Below are 21364 nucleotides of genomic sequence, written 5' to 3'. Positions count from 1 at the left end.
AATAAACTGCCACTTTGTGTTCTATCAAGGCATCTGCCGTCAAATTCCGAATATACAGACAGTTAATAAAACGCGTCAATTGAATTTACAGCTATAAGTTAAGCACCATTACGATGCTTTGTTCTAATAACAATTTCTAATAACACTTGGCTCTCGGATCAGCTTTTTGATATTAATCATAACCATTACTATTTCCTCAAATGTGATTGGTGCATCAGCTGCTTTATATTTCACTAATCATTCTATACAGTTGTAATCGGACAGCTGAAGCGGCCAATCAAGTCCACTCAGCTAAATCCACCAATCACAAAATTGATCAAAATAACCATAGCAACAACCACTCATCCTGGAAAAAAAAATGTAAACTGGGGAATTTCCAAAATGGAGGAATTTCTTACTTTAGACATTGTCTTTACAAGAGATGTTTGTCCTAAATGTATCTTTTTTCCGGAAATTGTAACGGTTAATAATTTGTAACAGGAATTGATGTCTTCCAATCCTGTCAGTAATCGTACTCGTGATAGACAAATCGACGATTTTGATAATCACTCGTATGATTACAGTCCGCATTGGACTCCACTTGGTCCTATTACCATTATTAATTGTAAACGGAAGAAAAATACCAGAACCGTTGAGGTAGTTACTTTTCCTTCAGTTCCCATAGATCAGTACTTGCCTCAGTAAAACAAAAAACAAAAAACAAAAAACAAAAAACAAAAAACAAAAAACAAAAAACAAAAAACAAAAAACAAAAAACAAAAAACAAAAAAAAAACAGAGAGGGTAAAGACCTGGGTAAGACTTGCTCAGAACGACAGGCAAGAAAAGAAATAGCTTACAAGCATGTCCTCATTAGTGTTCCAGAACGCGCGTTTCTCCACACGCGGGAGGATTTGAGACGAGTCGAGATGTGAGTGGAGTCTGGGACTAATAATAGAACCCCCTGCAGACCTCTCATCGCTTCGCGTAGCTCAAGGCCTCATAATTCCTCGCTGGCGGAGGAAAGCTCGTTCCAAAGTACTGACAATAAGCGTCTGCTCGTAGGCTTAAAAAAATAATAATAAATAGGCTCGATCTTTCGGTATCATGAATCCACAAGACTTTGACGAGATTCAACTAAGTTTATTTCCTACTTTGCATCCTTCAAATACAACTAATTGATGGTGTCAAGAGCACTTGTGTTCGGATACACCACGCTGATACAACAGAGAACAAATCATCTAAAGCGAACCCATTAGCTGTACTCTTCACTTGTTTCGGCTTCGTCCTTTTAAAATCCAAGACAGATTTAGCTGTGATGTGTGGATTGACCTTCCTGTACAACCCAGCGTCCGATACCACCACCTCCACCTGGAAAATCAATTGATTAAATATTAACTTTTTCCCAAAAAGTTCTGTCTGACGAGCGCTTAGGCGCGAAACTCAGAGTCACAGAGAATCGATGCGTTCTCTTTAATTCTTTAACTTATGTATACTTAGCTCTGCTACCACAACATTGAGCACTCATCAGGGGACATATATATATATATACATATTTTTTTTTTATGCTGTCAAAATATTTTTCACTTATTTTAGATCCACCTCCGCTCATTTCGAAGTTATCTAAAATTGTTTTCTAGATTGTCTTTTATCTCACTCTGTTCCTGAATACGTACTAAGCAGTACTGGCCGACTCTAAATACTATTCAAAAACTTGAAATTCCTGTTAAAAAAACATTTTTTTTTCATCTTAAAGAGCCTGATCTCTGGTTCTCTGGAAAGCTCTTATCTTTCCGATCCCGCGGGTTGCGATACCTCATCCCGTACCGGACCCTAAACTCTTATCCCGTACGTTTTTAGATCTTTGAACCCTAAACCCATCTGCCATAAGATAAGGTTTCTTACCAGAGAGTATAATATCATCAAAAGCTTGGGTGGACCGATATTTTACTGAGCTTCACTAAGCAGTTCTCACGGCATGGTTTTCAAAGGACTTTGTTTGCTTACCACCGCCAGTTCCAAAGGCACATTTTACAGGATCCCCTCCGGAAACGGAAATTTTACTCCTCGGATCTCCGATGAGTTTCTTGGTGAAGATGACAACACTGCCCCCAGCGCCACTTCCCCCAGGGGCTGATCTGTGACGTTTCCGGTTGAGACATTGTCCAGAGTTTCCTGGTAAAGTGATATTAAAGTATTAGCTCCATAAAACAGCCAGGACGCAGATTTACAATGTGGAACAATTTATCATTTTTAGTTACGTCCTGCGCTGCTTTCCTTTACATTACACAGGCATTTGCAGCTCAGAGGGTGCAGTTTTTGACCAATAGACTCTTTTATCTTGTTTGTTACTCATTTAGGTCTGATAAGGGAATCGCTTTTTACCATTTAGGTCTGGAATAAGGTGTGGTTTGAACATTATCGAAAAACTTGGTCTTTCAACAACTTTTCTCTGAGAAGAAGGATTCTAAGTTTACCCATTAAATTCCCAAGATCTGGTTATTAATTCTTCCCTCTATCTACGACAAATTTCTATGTAAGAAAATTGTAAGAATTTAGTGTTAAATAAAACAGTATTCTCTGTTTACTGGATAATGTATGTGTAGTACATGGATCGAGAAGTTACTTGTTAGTCACTTCTGGGAGTTAAAAGGCGGAGACTTTAGAGCGGAGGGGTAGGTTTTATGCTTTTCTGGATCGTACCTTTAACACTGATGGTCCCTTGTAGTACAAGTTTCCCAACCTGTAAATACACCAGTCCTCCTCCACTTCCGCCTTTCCCTCCAGGGTTGGGGTCATCTCTGAACGCACTTGCTCCTCCCCCTCCACCTCCCCCTCCGTAACTCAGGTGAGTCTTGAAGTTGGTATTGCCAAATTGGAGTCCGCCTGAATATAAACAAAAAATAGTGGCCCCCGTGGACCCTGAAGGTGTCATTGCATATGTGTTATCTAATTATTTCTTTACCTATACAGAGAACGAATCCCTCCAGAACACCTAGGTTTGCGGTAGATAAGAGATTCAGTTATAGAAGTTTCCTCGCTTGAAAACGTTAAAATTTGTCTTAAAACATCGTCATTTAAGTCCATGAAAGACGTTGACGTAAATAGTCCACTTTGGCAATTGGCCTAACAGCGTACAATTTGGAAGAGAAATAGTACCAGAAATCATATAGGTTTTGTCTTCCCCGCTAAACTACAAGATTGGCTGCATTTTGAGAATCTAAACCTTTCAAAGATTGTCTTTAAATGTGCTGAAAATCTGGCCAAGAGTTATGAAAGTTGTAAGTTATCTGGAGCAAACCTTTATTTCAAGATAATCCGAAATTAAAATGGTCTCCTTTACCGCGCTCTATAATTGTTCAACAAAACTCGTGCCATTCTCTCAGCCAATCAGATTTAAAACTAAAACCAATTGCAATTTGATCATGGGTGTTGTTGTTGTTGTTACGATTGAATGCTGTTATTGCTTTTGCTTTTGTTTTACAACGCTCAATCGTAATGTTCCCTATGGATGCTTGAGCCCAAACCCTTAGTCACATCAGACCTAAAATTCAACATCAAACCAAAAGAGCTGACTGAAGTATCTTAGCTTCAATCACTTTGAGGAAAAACACAAAAAGAATTGTCTACTTACCTCCTCCACCACCTCCACCGTAATGATTGCCACAAGAATCACCTTAAAATCGAATCAAAGATACCAATATTATCCATTACCTTGATTACAGTTTAGCGATTTAAGCTAAAATGGCATCAATTTTCATAAGAACCTCCGTTATTATCTCTTAAAAGGCTTTCCAGTGTGATGGACTACACAACTTAATAATTACCTCCTCCACCTCCAGAGCTAGATGAGCCCGCGTTACCACCTGATGCTGACTTGTCGTAACAGTGGGGAGCTTGTTTAGGAGGCCATTTCCCTGCACTCCCTCCATTGCCACCATGTCCTCCTGGGCAAGACGACTGACCCCCACCCCCAGCGTGAGTACCGATCTACAAGAAAATGGTGGAAAAAGCCTTTGAAAAACTCTTGTTTACAATGGATAGACAACTCAGGTTTAATTTTCTTGTCCGTAAAAATTTGAGGCACCTGTAGCTAGATGGAGGTTGAAATAACAAAACACATATTTGCGTCTTCTCAGACGGTCGCAACGGCAACCTAAGCTCTGTCTTCACACGGTTTTCACTCCTATTCATACGAAAATTGATGACTTACGTTTCCAGCTGATCCTCCTTTTCCTCCATCTTTACCACCACACCCACTGCCTCCTCCCCCTCCTCCGCCACCGGAGAAATGTCCACCCCCTCCCCCACCGGCTGCACCATCGTCTCTGTTGACAGTTGAGTCTCCTCCTCCGCCGCCGGCATTAGTCCCTCCCGGACCTCCTTTAGAACCTGCCGGAAAGTTTTTGTTACAAGGTTAAGAAATACTCTTCCACTCATCATGTGAACTTAGTAAAATGACCTTTTTTCGCCAACAAATTCTTGTTAATTTTGTGGGCTGAGTTTCCTGACCCGAAAACGGAAAGTCTAGTGTTATGGTACCATCAGAAACTTAAAAGTTTCCTTTTCCATCCAATTACTACAAAAGTTTTTTAAGAAAAAAACTCATATTCATTGTTGTATATTGAACAGAACGTTTTCTATGCAAATTTCCAAATCTGATTTCGCGACTCTATCCGAGTTTATTTGTCATGAGTTGTCCTTTCACTGGACACTTGTCTGTTTTAATTTGGTTGTTTGGGCGTCCAGTGATTCAATCGACCTTCCTACTGTTTCCTTACTATTGACTTAAATTTAGACTATACCACAGATCATTTCACGTAGTTTAAGATTTATTTTCAATCATTTGCGCCTTCCAGCGCGTAAAACAGTTAAGGTAATTTCTTTTGAATTCCAACTGGTTTCTAGTGGCATTATCCGCGCTCTGATTAACCCTTGTAATACCTTACGCATGCATACTAACCTACTCTTGTCTTTGGCCCGTCCCCAGCCCCTCCACCACCAATTCCGTCCGTGTTCTTTGCCCAGGGTACGTAAGAAATATCTCCTCCTTTTCCTAGTAACGCGTTTGCCGGACAGTCGAACGTTTCGCCTCCGTACCCTCCACCCCCACGGGAATCACCTCCAAGGCCGCCTGTAAATCCTGAAAATCAACAATACCGCTAAGAAGTACTCTATATCAACACTTTGTTCGCAAGTGAGTGCGCCACCCCGCCGCTCCTCCTCCCATTCGATCCTGTTCCCTCACGGCCTGAATACGACATGTAGAGGATATAATGGCACATCAAGGGAACAAGCTGTCTAGGTACAGGTGGAGCCAAAGGATTCCTAGGATTGTTAGGGCCAGGATCAGAGTAGTAATTATAATAATTTTGCCAGGAAAAAAATGTTTTAGCCTGGACGTAGTCTTCAAAACAGCTATTAGTTTTGCGCAAACACCATAAAATTTGTGGCTCTTTAAGTACACTGAAGGTGGTCAGATTCAGACAACCTTCGCATGCCCTCATTTTGTTAGAGCTTTCGTTATTTTTTTGGACTATTCTACAATCATACTCTCGATGAATTTAAACTCAACTGTAGACCACCAACAGTATACCGCACTCGCCGTTCAAGATCAAATTGAAAATCAATCTTTTGTTGTGAAAATTCGAGAAATAATATTCTACTCTGTTATGTTTTGGAAGAAAAATCGCGAATAACTCATTCGAAAATCAGAGCCAATATAATTCCTGTTTCAACCTGAGACATAAACAGAGGTGTGAGAAGTTCTAAAATGCTCGTACCTTTTCCAGTCATATCTATTTTGGAAGTACTATCGATCACCAGGTTGTCAGCCTCAAAGGCCAGAATTCCTCCCAGGCCATCTTTCTGTTCATCACATGTCAGGACACATTTGTTACGTAAAGATACTTTGTCAAATGAGGGAAGCCTTTGAGCGATCAAACATGTTAGGTGGTCCTTTTCAAGATTCATCGTAATGGGTTTGTCAAAAACAACTCGGCATTGTGATCTGTAATCATACAAATAGAAAGCACTGATTGATGTATTGATATAGAAAATTACTAGTTAACTAAAGAACTAGAGAATGGATGGGTTGGCGAATGAATGAAAACATTACTTCAAGGATATCTCTATAGCTGCAACCGTTTGGTCAGTTAGTAAGTCGGTGAGTCAGTCCGCCGGCTAGGCATTCAGTCATCCAATGGTTGCTCAGTTTGTCCATATTACTCTGTCAGAAGCCAGAATCCATTCGGAAAATATATTAGACACTTAGAACGTTTCAGTGTAAATTATTTATAATCAAAATTTACTATAATAATGTGGAAAATGTTAGCTATATATATAGATATGTAGTTCTCAAAAAAGATTTGGGCCACAAGTTTCCTATAATTTTCACTCTTACTTTTCGTCTCCAGCTATCGGTGTGACGTCTTGTGCTGTGACCACTTCATATTTGCCATAATTGATCAGTCTTCCTTTGCTAACAAATAGTAAGAGTTTGTCTCCAGCCTCTAGGCCGTCACATGAATATAAATCCATGGTTTCTTCAGTGATAACGGCAACTTTCCACGACTTCGAGTGATCAGTCTGACACAAGTTGACAGTTTGTCCATCGCACACAAAGCCATTTGCTATGTTGTAAACATAAAAATTACTCGGGGAAAACTTCATCCCGCCATAAGATACGAGAAGTAGAATTTTCCCAGGTGGGTGGTGTAACATATCTGAGATCTAGTCCTATGTGAATTGCCAGATAGATTCCAAAATATGTCCCACACTTTTCCATAGACTCACTCATTGTCTTCTCATAAATATCGTACTACAACTCCCTACTATTGCTATTGCTAACTTAACCCAGTCCCTCTCCGTTGTGACCAAAGTCGAGTAAACAGTGAAAATAACTTACTCTCGACATCGGTGCAATCCGAACATCCTAAGACTCCCTACAGACAAAGAAATAGATGTTTTCTCGTTTACTTTGTGAAAAATGGAGCACAATATGTGTATGTATACTTTTAAATATACAACTATCCTGCGAGCAGTAACCGGCATTTCTTAGCTCGCGGGAAATCACGAGGAAACCCTGAGCTACACACACCGACAAGAAGTCTGCAAGGGTCTAGCACTGAAAATGAGTTGGGGCCAGACTCCCAGCAAACTTCTCTCCGACTTGTTTCAAATCTTTCCGTGGGCGGAGAAACGTGCATCCTTCAGCGCTGATCGACAATTAGGGGCCGATCGAGAGCTAACATACAACAGTTACAAACTACAACAGTGAACATGTGCTACACCGTCAACTGCACTTGTGTACGTAACAAGATTTTCCTTTCCGTTTGGTCAATGACTATGTTCGTGTTTAGTACTATTTTCTGCGTCGCACCTTTTCGAAGGTCAGGGAAATTCAAGCCGTTGATTTCTTTTCTTCCTGTTTATCCTTCAAACCCTGGAGGGGATCAATACTTAAAATCTTTTCACGGTTTTATAAGTATCTGATAAGGCGGCTGCGCTCCCGTTGGTCGACTAGTGTGATTAGGTGAAAGCACGTAGACACGGCTGTTATGTAATAAATTACCGTGTAAGCACATGTTTTAGTTTTCTTGAGTCACCTTTTTCCTAATTGATCTACTTAAAACTGCCATACCAACATGAAGAAATACTGACCGAATGGATGGAACATGCCAACCATAAAAACAACAGCAGCAGAAAATGAAGTTTGTGGATCATCTCCCCGTCGGCAGAAGAGCAGACTACAATACAACTGGCTTCTATTTGCTTTCAGCCCTACGCGATGAAAAAAGGAAAAGTGCAACAGTCTAAGAAATGAGTCAAAGGACTGCAGTGCATGGGGTGATTCTCAGGTCAAAATATCCGAAAACATGCAGTTTCTTTTAAGGAGACAGGGCCTTTTAAAAAGGTATCTGGGACTTGAGAAGCGTAACAGCGAGAGGCGATATCGTGAGAACGTTATTGAACGCGTAGTAGGGGTCATTAGATATCTCAATTGACATTTACCTTAATAGATTATGTATGAACTCAAGGGTTCACTCTATTGTTATAAATCTATTTCGTCTTTGTTGACGAGTACAAACCACAATGCTTGTGCCAAATAGCAAATTGTTAACCCTCCATCTGTTTCTTATAAATCAGAAACCATTGGAAATAATACTCAAAACACTTCTCGGCTCGGCTACTTATCGTAAAAGTGTGCTAAACTGTTGATTAAAAAATTGTAGACCTCATTTGCAACATTAAACATACAACAATATTCATAAGTGGGTCTTAGGAATTATTCTAGCCACTGAGAACGATGACATAATCGATCTTTAAACATTGCTTTGGACTTGAATTTTTAAATAGTGACTGCAGGGAGCGCTAAGAAATAAACTTAGGGCTGTGCAAAGTTTCCTCAATCTTGAAATAAATTTTCTGTGTTCGGGGGCTACATCGATTTAAAAAAGTTAATTACTTGGTGTAAAGTATGCTATATACATACCAGAAAAAAATCGCGTCTGAATAAAAAATCAGATACCTACTTTAGCCTGACTATGATAGACAGTTGAACCCACACAATTTCTTGCAAGAGAGATGTGTCGCCTACCTAGTAACGAAGAAATATTATTCCTGACTCTGAGGTTAAACAAATTCGTCTCAGCGCATATGCAGAATCCTGCAAGTAATGCAAAATAATAATTAAAAAAAAAACAGGACGTGTCAAGTTATGTAGTGTTGGTTCTGTGATTCGATTGGTTAAAAGCTTGTGACTGATGGCGAAATTTTGCCATACTCTGTGATCTTATTGGTTGGGACTGTTTAGATTGACATAAGGCTTAGGGCTGGGTGCGTCAAACAGTTGCCCATTGAAGTCAAATTAAGATTTCCCGAATATTCTCTGTTCAACTTGATAAGCTCCGCTAACCGGAAATGGCCTTAGGAATGAAAGCACCCACGTAAAACGGGAGAGTGTCATGGGTAATTCATGCGTTGACCCCTCCACTTAGAACAATGGCTTTCGTAATCGAAATTGAACAAATAATGATTACAACTGAAGCATTTCGTCGAATTTAGAAGTAAACTCCCCTAACTGTGGGGCTTCATCGAAGCCCTGGTGCAGCATATCCTACGCCGTCAATCTAGCTGTTAGACAGAACGTTAGCTCGCTAACTGTCAATATTTCCACGGGTAGAAATAAAGCGGTGGAAAGTATTAAACTGGACTGTGCAAGATGGAGCTTACGGAAAGTTACTTTTGGGGAGAGCAGTTAGTGAACAGAGTGATATAGTTTTTTTTTATCCTATGGATTTTTCACGTGGCAACTTATCAACTGCTTTGTATTTTGATTTTCTCCAACTTTGCTTATAAAAAATGCTGTGACTTATTTTTCACGTTTGGTTTCCTCTGAAAGGTTTTTGTAAGCTTCTTTTATATAGGCTTGATGAACAATTGGTTGGATTGTTTTAAAAAGGACTGCAGTGCGTTGGGTGATTCTCAGGTCAAAATATCCGAAAACAGTTTCTTTTAAAGAGACAGGGCCTTTTAAAAGGTATCTGGGACTTGAGACGCGTATCAGCCAGAGGCGATGTCGTGAGAACGTTCTTTAACACGCTGTAGGGGTTATTAGGTATTTTAATTGACAGTTACCTGAATAGATTATGTATGAACTCAAGGGTTCACTCTATTGTTATAAATCTACTTTGTCTTTGTTGATGAGTAAAAACCATAATGCTTGTGCCAAATAGCAAATCGTTAAACCTCCATCTGTTACTTATAAATCAGAAACCATTGGAAAAAATACGCAAAACACTTCTCGGCTCGGCTACTTATCGTAAAAGTGTGCTAATGAGGAGTGTCTCGCTTGAAAGGAAACATGAACAAACTGTTGATTAAAAAATTGTAGACCTCATTCGCAACATTAAGCATACAATGAGATTCATAAGTGGGTCTTAGCCATTATTCTAGCCATTGAGAACGATGATATAATCGATCCTTGAACATTGCTTTCGACGTGAATTTTTAAATAGTGACTGAATGGGAGCGCTAAGAAATAAACTTAGAGCTGTGCAAGGTTTCCTCAATCTTGAAATAATTTTTTCGTGTTCCGGGGCTACATCGATTTAAAAAAGTTAATTACTTGGTGTAAAGTACACTATATACATACCGGAAAAAAATCGCGTCTGAGTAAAACATCAGATATCTACTTTAGCCTCACTATGATAGACACTTGTACCCACATTATTTCTTGCAAGAGAGATGTGTCACCTACCTAGTAATGAAGAAATATTATTCCTGAATCTCAGGTTAAACAGATTCGTCTCAGCGCATATGCAGAACCCTGCAAGTAATGCAAAATAATAATTAAAAAAAAATAGGACGTGTTAAGTTATGTAGTATCGGTTCTGTGATTCGATTGGCTAAAAGTTTGTGACTGATAGCGAAATTTTGCCATACTCTATGATCTTATTGTTTGGAACTGTTTAGATTGACATAAGGCGTAGAACTGGGTGCGTCAAACAGTTGCCAATTCAAGTCAAATTAAGATTTCCCGAATATTCTCTGTTTAACTTGATAAGCTCCACTAACCGAAAATGGCCTTAGGAATGAAAACACCCACGTAAAACGGAAAAGTGTCATGGGTATTTGATGCGTTGACCCCTCTTCTTAGAAGAATGGCTTTCGTAGTGAAAACTGAACAAACGGTAATTACAACTAAAGCATTTCTTCAACACTTCAGGAGTAAACTCCCCTAATTGCGGGGCTTCATCGAAGCCCTGTTACAGCATATCCTACGCCGTCAATCTAGCGGTTAGACAGAACGTTAGCCGGCTAACTGTTAATATTTCCACGGGAAGATATGAAGAGTTGGAAAGTATTAAACTGGATTGTGGAAGATGGAGCTTACGGAAAGTTACTTTTTGGGGAGAGCAGTTAGTGAACAGAGTGATATGGTTTTTTTTTATCCTATAGATTTTCTACGTGGCAACTTATCAACTGCTTGGTATCTTGATTTTCTCCAATTTTGCTTATAAAAAATGCTGGGACCTATTTTTGGCCTTTGGTTTCCTCTGAAAGTTTTTTGTAACCTTCTTTTACATAGGGTTGATGAACAATTGGTTGAAGTTGTCTATTCATCTCTATCGGAGATATTTGTCGTAAATGCATTTTTTTTTCGGAAATTGTAACGGTTAAGATTAATTTGTAACAGGAATTGGTCGTCCAATTCTGTCAGTAATCGTACTCGTGATAGACAAATCGACGATTTTGATAATCACTCGTATGATTACAGACCAAATCGGACTCCACTTAGTCCTATTACCATTATTAATCTTCAACGGAAGAAAGTTCAGAGCCGTTGAGGTGGTTGCTTTTCCTTTCCCGTTGATCAGTACTTGCCTCGGTAAAAAGAAAAAAAAAAAAAAAACAGAGAGGGTAAAGACCTGGATAAGACTTGCTAGAATGACTGCCACGAAAAGAAATAGCTTACGAGCATGTCCTCATTATCAGTGCTCGAGAACGCGCGTTTCTCCACACGCGGGAAGATTTGAGACGAGTTTAGGAGAGGTGAGAGAGTCTGGGACTAATAATGGGACCCCCTGCAGACCTCTCATCGCTCCGCGTAGCCCAAAGCCCCATAATTCTTCGCGGGCAAAGGAAAGCTCGTACCAAAGTACTGATAATGAGCGTCTGTTCGTAGACCTAAAAAAAAAATTATAATAATAAATAGGCTCGATCGTTCGGTATCATAAATCCTCAAGACTTTGACTAGATTCAACTAATTAAATTATTTTATTTGTTACTTCAACTACAGCTAATTTAATTCCGATACACTACGCTTATACAGCAGAGAACAAATCATCTAAAGCAAGGAACTTCTTAGCGGTACTCTTCACTTGTTTCGGCTTAGTCTTTTTAAGGTCCATGACGGATTTAGTCGTGATGGGTGGATTGACCTTCCTGTACAACCCAGCGTCCGCTACCACCACCACCACCTGGAAAATCAATTGATTAGATATTAATAATTCTATCTTCCACATCATCGAGAGAGAACCACATCAATCGCCGCATAATGATACTTGTGAATGACCCCTAAAGTAAAGTATCTTTTTCTTACTGACAGTATCGTTGCTGAATCAAAGGTCAAAAGGAATTATCACCATCTAGAGAAGCTTTTGATGGGTGAAAAAATTCTCCCTGTCAGCGCTCTTAGAAACTGTTTAGCGTACTGTATGGAGAATATGGAGACCCATGTTAGGGTACGAAAGGCTTATGATCGCGAGGAAAAGTGAAGTTAGTTAAAATAAATCCTAAAAATCACTTATTTTAGATCCACCTCCGCTCATCTCGAAGTTATCCAAAATTGTTTTCTAGACTGTCTTTTATTTCTTTCTGTTTCTGAATGCGTACTTAGCAGTAATGGCCGACTCTAAATACTGTTATAAAACGTAAAATTCCTGTTAAAATACATTTTATAATGTCGCTTTCATCTTAAAGAGCCTGATCTCTGGTTCTCTGGAAAGCTCTTATCTTTCCGATCCCGCGGGTTGCGATAACTCATCCCGTACCGTACCCTAAACTCTCATCCCGTACGTTTTTAGATCTTTGAACCCTAAACCCATCTGCCATAAGTCAAGGTTTTTTACCAGAGCATCTACTATGACCAAAAGCTTGGGTGGACCGATATTTACTGAGCTTCACAGAGCAGTTCTCACGGCATGGTTTGCAAAGGACTTTGTTTGCTTACCACCACCAGTTCCAAAAGCACATTTTACAGGATCCCCTCCGGAAACGGAAATTTTACTCTTCGGATCTCCGATGAGTTTCTTGGTAAAGATGACAACACTGCCCCCAGCGCCACTTCCCCCAGGGGCTGATCTGTGACCTTTCCGATTGAGACATTGTCCAGAGTTTCCTGCGTAAAAAGTAAAGTATTAGCTCCATAAAACAGCCAGGCCACAGATTTACAACGTGGAACAATTTCTCATTTTTAGTTCTGACCTCCACTGCTTCCTTTTACATTCTACGGGCGTTTGCGGCTCAGAGGGTGTAGTTTTTAACCAATAGACTCTATTATCTTGTTTGTTACTCATTTAGGTCTGAAAAGGGGATCGCTTTTTATTATTTAGGTCTGGAATAAGGTATGGTTTGAACATTATCGAAAAACTTGGTCTTTCAACAACATTTCTCTGAGAAGAAGGATTCCAAGTTTACCCGTTAAATTCCCAAGATCTGATTATTAATTCTTCCCTCTATCTACTACAAATTTCTATGTAAGAAAGTTGTGAGAGTTTATTGTTAAATAAAACAGTATTCTCATTACCTGTCTACTGGGTAATGTATGGATAGTGCATGGAGAAGTTACTTCTTAATCACTTCTGGGAGCTAACGGGTTGAGACTTTGGGAGGGAGGGGTGGGTTTTATGCTTTTCTGGTTCATACCTTTTACACTGATGGTCCCTTGTAGTACCAGTTTCCCAACCTGTAAATACACCAGTCCTCCTCCACTTCCGCCTTTCCCTCCAGGGTTGGGGTCATCACTGAACGCACTTGCTCCTCCCCCTCCACCTCCCCCTCCGTAGCTCAGGTGAGTCGTGAAGTTGGTATGGCCAAACTGGAGTCCGCCTAAATATAAACAAAATAATAGCGGCCCCCGTGGATCCTGAAGGTGTCATTAATGCTCCCAAGTCAGTTGCATATGTGTTATCTATTTTTTTATCTATACAGAGAACGCATTTCTCCAGAACACCCAAGTTTGCAGTGGGTAAGAGATTCATTCATAGAAGTCTCCTTGCTTGAAAACATTGAAATTTGTCATAAAACCTCGTCATTTCAGTCCATGAAAGACCTAGGACGTTGACGTAAATATACAAGATCGTAAATAGTCCACTTTGGCAACTAACCAAAGATCGTTTGATTTGGAAGAGAAATAACACCAGAAATCATTTAGGTTTTGTCTCCGCCACTAAACTACAAGATCGACTGCATTTTGAGAATCTAAACCTTTCAAAGATTGTCTTTAACTATGCTGAAAGTCCGGCCAAGAGTTATGAAAGTTGTATGTTGTCTGGAGCATACCTCCCTTTCAATGGTTAAGATAATCCGAAATTGCGACGGTTTCAAATGGTTTCCTTCACCTCGCTCTTTAATTGGTCTACAAAACTTGTGCCATTCTCTCAGCCAATCAGATGCAAAACTAAAACCAATTGCAATTTGATCATGGGTGTTGTTATTGTTGTTACGATCGAACGCTGTTATTGCTTTTGCTTTTGTTTTACAGCGCTCAATCGAAATGTTCCTTATGGATGCTTGAGCCCAAATCCCTAGTCACATTCGACTTCAAATTCAACATCAAACCAATAGAGCTGACTGAAGTATCTTGGTTTCGATCACGTTGAGGAAAAACACAAAAAGAATTGTTTACTGACCTCCTCCACCACCTCCACCGTAAGCATTGCCACAAGAATCACCTTAAAATCGAATAAAAAATAACAATATCATCCATTACCTTGATTACAGTATAACGATTTAAGTTATAAATAGCATTAGTTTCAAGTAAACCTTCGTCATCTCTTAAAAGGCTTTCCAGCGTAATGGACTACACAGTATAAGTGACATGACCTAAAAATTACCTCCTCCACCTCCAGAGCTAGATGAGCCTGCGTTACCACCTGATGCTGACTTGTCGTTGCAGTGGGGAGCCTGATTAGGAGGCCATTTCCCCGCACTTCCTCCATTGCCACCATGTCCTCCTGGGCAAGACGACTGACCCCCACCCCCAGCATGGGTACCGATCTAAATGAAAATTGTGGAAGAAAGCCTTTAATAAACTCTTTCTTACAATGGATAGAGAAGTCAGTTTCAGTTTCTTGTCAGTAAAAATTGGACGCAGCCAGTAGGTAGATGGAGGCTGAAGTAACAAACGCATATTTCATATTTGCGTCTTCTCAGACGGTCGCAATGGTAGCCTAAGCTCTGTCTTCACACGTTTTTTACTCCGAACAATTCATATAAGAATTAATGACTTACGTTTCCAGCTGATCCTCCCTTTCCTCCATCGTGACCACCACACCCACTGCCCCCTCCCCCTCCCCCGCCACCGGAGAAATGTCCACCCCCTCCCCCACCGGCCGCACCATCGTCACTGTTGACAGTTGAGTCTCCTCCTCCGCCGCCGGCATTAGTTCCTCCCGGACCTCCTTTAGAACCTACCGGAAAGTTTTTGTTACAAGGTTAAGAAATACTGTTCCACTCATCATGTGAACTTGATAAAATGACCTTTTTTCGCCAACAAATTCTTGTTAATTTAGTTAGCTGACTTTCCTGATCCGAAAACGGCTAGCGTTATGATGCCATCAGAGACTTAAGTTTCCATTTCCATCCAATTACTACAAAAGTTTTAAGAAAAACTCACATTCATTGTCGTTTATCGAACAGAACGTTTTCTATACATAATTTCCAAATCTAATTTCACGATTCTATCCGAGTTGATTCGACATGAAACTAGTTGTCCTTTCCAGCTATCCAGCTTCATCTCTCGTCACTGGACACTTGTCTGTTTTTATTTGGTATTTTGGGCGCCTAGTGATTCAATCGACCTTCCTGCTGTTTCCTTACTGTTGACTTGAATTTAGACCACACCATCGATCATTTCACGCAGTTTAAAATTTATTTACAATAATTTGTACCTTCCAGCGCGTTAGACAGTTAAGGTAGTTTCGTTTAAATTCCATTTGGTTTCTAGTGGCATTGTCCTCGCTCTGATTAGACCTTGAAATAGCTTACGCATGTATACTAACCTACCCTTGTCTGTGGCCCGTCCCCAGCCCCTCCACCGCCAATTCCGTCGGTATTCTTTGCCCAGGGTACATTGGAAATATCTCCTCCTTTTCCTAGTAACGCGTTTGCCGGACAGTCGAACGTTTCGCCTCCGTACCCTCCACCCCCACGGGAATCACCTCCAACGCCGCCTGTAAATCCTGAAAATCAACGACACCGCTAAGAAGTACTCAATAGCAACACTTTGTTCGCAGGTGAGTGCGCCACCCTTCTGCTCCTCCTCCCGTTCGATCCTGTTCCCTCACGGCCTGAATACGACATGTAGAATATATGATATAGGCACAAACAAGGAAACAAGCTGTCTAGGTACAGGTGGAGCCAGAGGGTTCGAAGGATTGTTAGAGCCAGGATCATAGTAGTAACTATAATTATTTTACCAGGAAAAAATGTTTTAGTTCGGACGTTTAGTTTTGCGCAAACACCATAAAATTTGTAGCTCTTTAGGCAAACTGAAGGATTCAGACCCTCATTTTCTTAGAGCTTTTGTTACTTTTTTTACTACTCTACAATCATACTCTCTATGAATTTAAACTCAATTGTAGACTACCAACAGCATACCGCAATGGCCGTTCAGGATCAAATTGAAAATCAATTTTTTGTTGTGAAAATTTTGAAAAATTATGTCCTAGTCTGTTTAATTATAGAAGAAAACTCGCGAATAATTCATTCACAAATCAGAGCCAATATAATTCCTGTTTCATCCTAAGACATAAACAGAGGTGTGAGAAGTTCTAAAAATCTTCGCACCTTTTCCAGTCATATCTATTTTGGAAGTATTATCGATCACCAGGTTGTCGGCCTCAAAGGCCAGAATTCCTCCAAGGCCATCTTTCTGTTCATCACATGTCAGGACACATTTGTTACGTAAAGATACTTTGTCAAATGATGGAAGCCTTTGAGCGATCAAACATGTTAGATGGTCCTTTTCAAGATCCATCGTAATGGGTTTGTCAAAGACAACTCGGCATTGTGATCTGTAATCATACAAATAGAAAGCATTGATTAACGGATTGATATGGCAAATTACTAGTTTACTTATTGATTTGGTGATTTATACACGGACTAAAGAATGGATGGGTTGGCGAATAAATGAAAACATGAATTCAAGGGTATTTTTATAGCTACAACCGTTTGGTCAGTTAGTAAGTTATTTTGTCATGAATTCATTCAGTCAGTTACTCGGTTATTCTATCTTTCAGTCAGTTGGTCGATCAGTCAGTCAGTTAGTTGGTTAGTCACTCTGATGGTCAGTCAGTCAGTTAATCATTTTTTTATTCAATAAGTTAGTCAGTTCTTCTCTCATTCAGTCGGTTATTCAGCCGGTCAGTTAGTCAGGTGGTCAATCAGTCTTCAGTCAATCACTCAGTCGGCCAGTCGTCAGTCAGTCAGTCAGTCGGCCAGTCAGTCAGTCGGTCAGTCGGTCAGTCAGTTAGTCAGTCAGTCTGTTGGTCAGCTGGTCTGTCAGTCAGTCAGTCAGTAGGTTGATCAGTCAGTCAGTCAGTTAGTCGGTGAGGCAGTCCGCCAGCTAGTCATCCAGTCATCCAATGGTCGGTCAGTTTGTCCACATTACTTTGTGAGAAGCCAGAATCCGTTCGAGAAATGTATTAGACACTTAAAACGTTTGAGTGTAAATTATTTGCAATCAAAATTTACTGTGTCTATGTTGAAAATAGATATGTAGTTCTTTAAAAAGATTTGGGCCACAAGTTTCCTATAATTTTCACTCTTACTTTTCGTCTCCATCTATTGGTGTGACGTCTTGTGCTGTGACCACTTCATATTTGCCATAATTGATCAGTCTTCCTTTGCTAACAAATAGTAAGAGTTTGTCTCCAGCTTCCAGGCCGTCACATGAATACAAATCCATGGTGTCTTGAGTGATAACGGCAACTTTCCACGACTTCGAGTGATCAGTCTGACACAAGTTGACCGTTTGTCCATCGCATACAAAGCCATTTGCTATGTTGTAAACAAAAAGATTATTCAGGGAAAACTTCATCCCGCCATAAGATACGAGAAGTAGAATCTACCCAAGTAGGAGGTGTAACATATCTGAGATCTAGTCCTATGTGAATTGCCGGATAGATTCCAAAATATGTCCCACACTTTTCCGTAGACCCATCTATTGTCTTCTCATAAAATATCATGCCACAACTCCCTACTATTACCACCCAATTCCGGAAAAAACAGCTTTGTGTATTTTTCACGTCTCTCAGTTTGCTTGCCTAAGTAGTTGTGCTAACTTTACCTAGTCCCTCTCCGTCATGACCAAAGTCGAGTAGACAGTGAAAATAACTTACTCTCAACATCAGTGCAATCTGAACATCCTAGGACTCCCTACAGACAAAGAAATAGACGTTTTCTCGTTTAGTTTGCGAAAAAGTGTGCACAATATGTGTATGCGTACTTCTAAATTTACAACTATCCTGCGAGTAGTAAAGAGCATTTCTTAGCTCGCGGGAAATCATGAGGAGGCCCTGAGCTACACACACCGACGAGAAGTCTGCAAGGGTCTAGCACTTAAAATGAGTTAGGGCCAGACTCCCGGCAAACTTCTCTCCGACTTGTTTCAAATGTTTCCGCTGGCGGAGAAACGTGCATCATTCAGCGCTGATCGATAATTGATTATAATTAATTAACATACAACAGTTACAAAATTACAACAGTGGACATGTGTTTCACCGTCAACTGCACTTGTGCACTTAACAAGATTTACCTTTCCGTTTGGTCAATATCTTTGTACGTGTTTAGTACTATTTTCTGCATTGCAACTTTCCAAAGGTGAGGGAGATTTAAGCCGTCAATATCTTTTATTCCTGTTTATCCTCTAACCCCTGGTGGGGATCAATACATAAGTTCTTCTCACATTTTTATAGGTATCTGAGAAGGCGGGCGCTCACATTGGTCGGCTAGCATGATTAGATAAAAGTACGTAAACACTGCTGTTACCCGCCAAATTTCTGTGCAAGCTCAAGTTTCTTTAGTCACCTTTTTCCTAATTGATCTACTTAAAACTGCCATACCAACATGATGAAATACTGACCGAATGGATGAAACATGCCAACCATAAAAACAACAGCGGCAGCAAATGAAGTTTATGGATCATCTCTCCGTCGGCAGAAGTGCAGACTACAATACAACTGGCTTCTATTTGCTTTCAGCCCTACGCGATGAATAAGCAAAAGTTCAACAATCTAATAAATGAGTCAAAGGACTGCAGTGCATGGGGTGATTCTTAGGTCAAAATCTCCGAGAACAGTTTCTTTTAAGGAGAAAAGGCCTTTAAAAAAGGTATCTGGGACTTGAGAAGTGAGACAGCTAGAGGCGAGATCGTGAGAACGTTCTTAAACACGCAGTTGGGGTCATTAGATATCTTAATTGGCATCTTCCTGAGTAGATTATGTATGAACTCAAGGGTTCACTCCATTGCTATAAATGTATTTCGTCCTTGTTGAAGTCTACAACCATAGTGCTTGTGCCAAATAACAAATTGTTGTTCCTCTTCTGTTATTTATAAAGCAGAAACCATTGGAAAAGATGCGCAAAACACTTCTCGACTCGGCTATTTATCTTAAAAATCTGCCAACGATGAATGTCTCGCTTGAAAGGAAACATGAACAAACTGTTGATTAGAAAATTGTAGACCCCATTCGCAACATTAAGCATCCAATAATATTGATAAGTGGGCCTTAAGAATTATTTTACCCACTGAGAATTATGACATAATCGATCCTTAAACATTGCTTTCGACTTGTATTTTTGAATAGTGACTACAGGAGAGCGCTAAGAAATAAACTTAGAGCTGTGCAAAGTTTCGTCAATCCTGAATTAGTTTTTTCCGTGTTCGGGGGCTACATCGATTTAAAAAAAGTTAATTATACTACGTGCCAGAAAGAAATCGCGTCTGAGTAAAAAATCAGATACATTCTTTAGCCTGACTATGATAGATCCTTGTACCCATACGCTTTCTTGCAATAGAGATGTGTCACCTACCTAGTTACGAAGAAATGTTATTCTTGACTCTGAGGTTAGACAGATTCGTCTCAGCACATGCAGAACCCTGCAAGTGCAAAATAATAATAATGAAAAAAACAGGACTTGTCAAGTTATGTAATGTTGGATCTGTGATTTGATTGGCTTAAAGCTTGTGACTGATGGCGAATTTTTGCCATACTCTGTGATCTTATTGGTTAGGACGGTTTAGATTGACATTCGGCCTATAGAACAACGTGCGTCAAACAGTTGCCAATTCAAGTCAAATTTAGATTTTCCGCATATTCTCTGTGTACCTTCATAAGCTGTTCTAACCGAAAATTGCCTAAGGAATGAAAACACTCACGTAAAACGGAAAAAGTGTTATGGGTGAGTGATGCGTTGACTCCTCCACTTAGAAGAATGGCTTTTTTTTTTTGGTAATCAAAACTGAACAAATAGTAAATACAACCGAAGCATTCATGCATTAAACCCTTAGTTCCTAAAATAAAAAGATGTTTACGTGTTAAGCGTGGGATTAGTCCCACAATGTGATAGACGTTTAAAACATCTCTTAATTCGACGCGCGAGCGCAAAGTTTACCATCTTTCTTCCAAATTTTTTCTCTATATCCGACGCTTTCGACCGCGTCACGTAAAAAAGGCCAAGCAAATTGTCGTGTACTCCGCAGCTAGCTTGGCAGTAGTGCATCAGAGTGCGAGATCCTAACATTTGAAGTTCGGATTCGCCTAGTAACTTACACGCATAGAGTCTCTGTAGCTTAATGGAAGAGCATCGGAGCCCGATAATCGAAGATCTATCAGAGGTTCGATTCCTCATAGGAATGAGTTTAAAGACGAAAAAAAATTTCTCTGTTTTACTCCTTGTCTCACGATCATGACAAATAATTGTTAAAATCTCTCTTTATTTGATGACGAGACGAGAAATTAGGCTGTATCCTCTTTCCTTTTTTTTGTGTCATAGCATTTGAAGGAGTAAAACCGAACTGATTGAATCCTGAATAACGAAGTGGTTTATCACTAAAATGTGGACTGCACACACAAAGAGCACTTGGGTATCATTAAAAGTCCACCCTAATTTGTACGGGTTCCGAAGAGAGTAGATTGTTGTCATATTGGCTGAAACTGCCTTCTTTGCTTCTAAATTTAGATGATCTTTGACGTTTTTAAGATCGGGTGTGCGATTATTGAAATGATAAATTATTTTATTTAAATTTTAAACTCATCTATTTTGCATTCGTTAGCATTTTTCAATATATCCATAATATTTCAGCTGGAAAGCCTTCTTCAAGAAGCGCTATAAATCATGTATACGGTGTTTTTTCTACCTGACTTTACATAAAAGGGACTGGAGTAGAAATAAGTTCTCTAAAAAGTTGTGTTTGCATTTACAAATATTGAGTCATTACAACCTAAACGCAATTTTCGATCATGCTGACACTAAAAGCAAACACTGTCTTTGTGTTTACAGCCGGCTGCCTTGAAACAACTGTTGATATTTTTTAAGACAAAAATTCCCTCACGCTAATGTGCTAGCAAACATTTATCATTTATTTTAAAATTCTA

At 39.8% G+C, this 21364-nt stretch overlaps 1 protein-coding gene and 1 long non-coding RNA gene across 3 annotated transcripts; both read right to left on the bottom strand.

Moving 5' to 3' along the window:
- Positions 1 to 1110: 1110 nt before the first annotated feature.
- Positions 1111 to 19881, bottom strand: LOC131783957 (uncharacterized). 2 transcript variants are annotated; one of them, XM_066169943.1, is made up of 12 exons: positions 19800 to 19881; positions 18850 to 18969; positions 18107 to 18143; positions 6382 to 6610; positions 5762 to 5988; positions 4942 to 5121; positions 4192 to 4370; positions 3806 to 3968; positions 3613 to 3654; positions 2682 to 2864; positions 1986 to 2153; positions 1111 to 1349 (listed from the first exon to the last, which is right to left on the bottom strand). In XM_066169943.1, exons 2-12 carry the CDS (start codon positions 18910 to 18912, stop codon positions 1288 to 1290), a joined length of 1533 nt encoding a protein of 510 aa, XP_066026040.1. In that variant the 5' UTR covers positions 18913 to 18969; positions 19800 to 19881; the 3' UTR covers positions 1111 to 1287. The 2 variants fall into 2 exon arrangements, with proteins under 2 accessions (XP_066026040.1, XP_066026039.1); XM_066169942.1 differs by lacking the exons at positions 1111 to 1349; positions 1986 to 2153; positions 2682 to 2864; ... (4 more) ...; positions 5762 to 5988; positions 6382 to 6610 and adding exons at positions 11758 to 11962; positions 12715 to 12882; positions 13410 to 13592; ... (4 more) ...; positions 16554 to 16780; positions 17537 to 17765.
- LOC136282110 (uncharacterized) lies at positions 6886 to 8648 on the bottom strand. The gene is made up of 3 exons (XR_010718096.1): positions 8578 to 8648; positions 7641 to 7760; positions 6886 to 6922 (listed from the first exon to the last, which is right to left on the bottom strand). It is a non-coding gene; the product is annotated as an uncharacterized lncRNA (long non-coding RNA).
- Positions 19882 to 21364: the final 1483 nt, after the last annotated feature.

The sequence above is a fragment of the Pocillopora verrucosa genome, chromosome 7 (genome assembly GCF_036669915.1).
Source record: "Pocillopora verrucosa isolate sample1 chromosome 7, ASM3666991v2, whole genome shotgun sequence".
NCBI lineage: Eukaryota > Metazoa > Cnidaria > Anthozoa > Scleractinia > Pocilloporidae > Pocillopora > Pocillopora verrucosa.
The sequence above is the reverse complement of the archived record's forward strand: the minus strand, read 5'-3'. Positions and strand labels throughout refer to the sequence as shown.

Excerpts from the sequence above, each read along its gene's own strand:
- LOC131783957 (XM_066169943.1), bottom strand. The coding sequence starts at position 18,912 with ATGATCCATAAACTTCATTTGCTGCCGCTGTTGTTTTTATGGTTGGCA. Across the intron at positions 5,989-6,381 it reads CCGATAGCTGGAGACGAAAA|ATCACAATGCCGAGTTGTTT; the intron begins GTAAGAGTGAAA and ends GTATGATTACAG. Across the intron at positions 3,655-3,805 it reads TAGCTCTGGAGGTGGAGGAG|GTGATTCTTGTGGCAATCAT; the intron begins GTAATTATTAAG and ends TTCGATTTTAAG.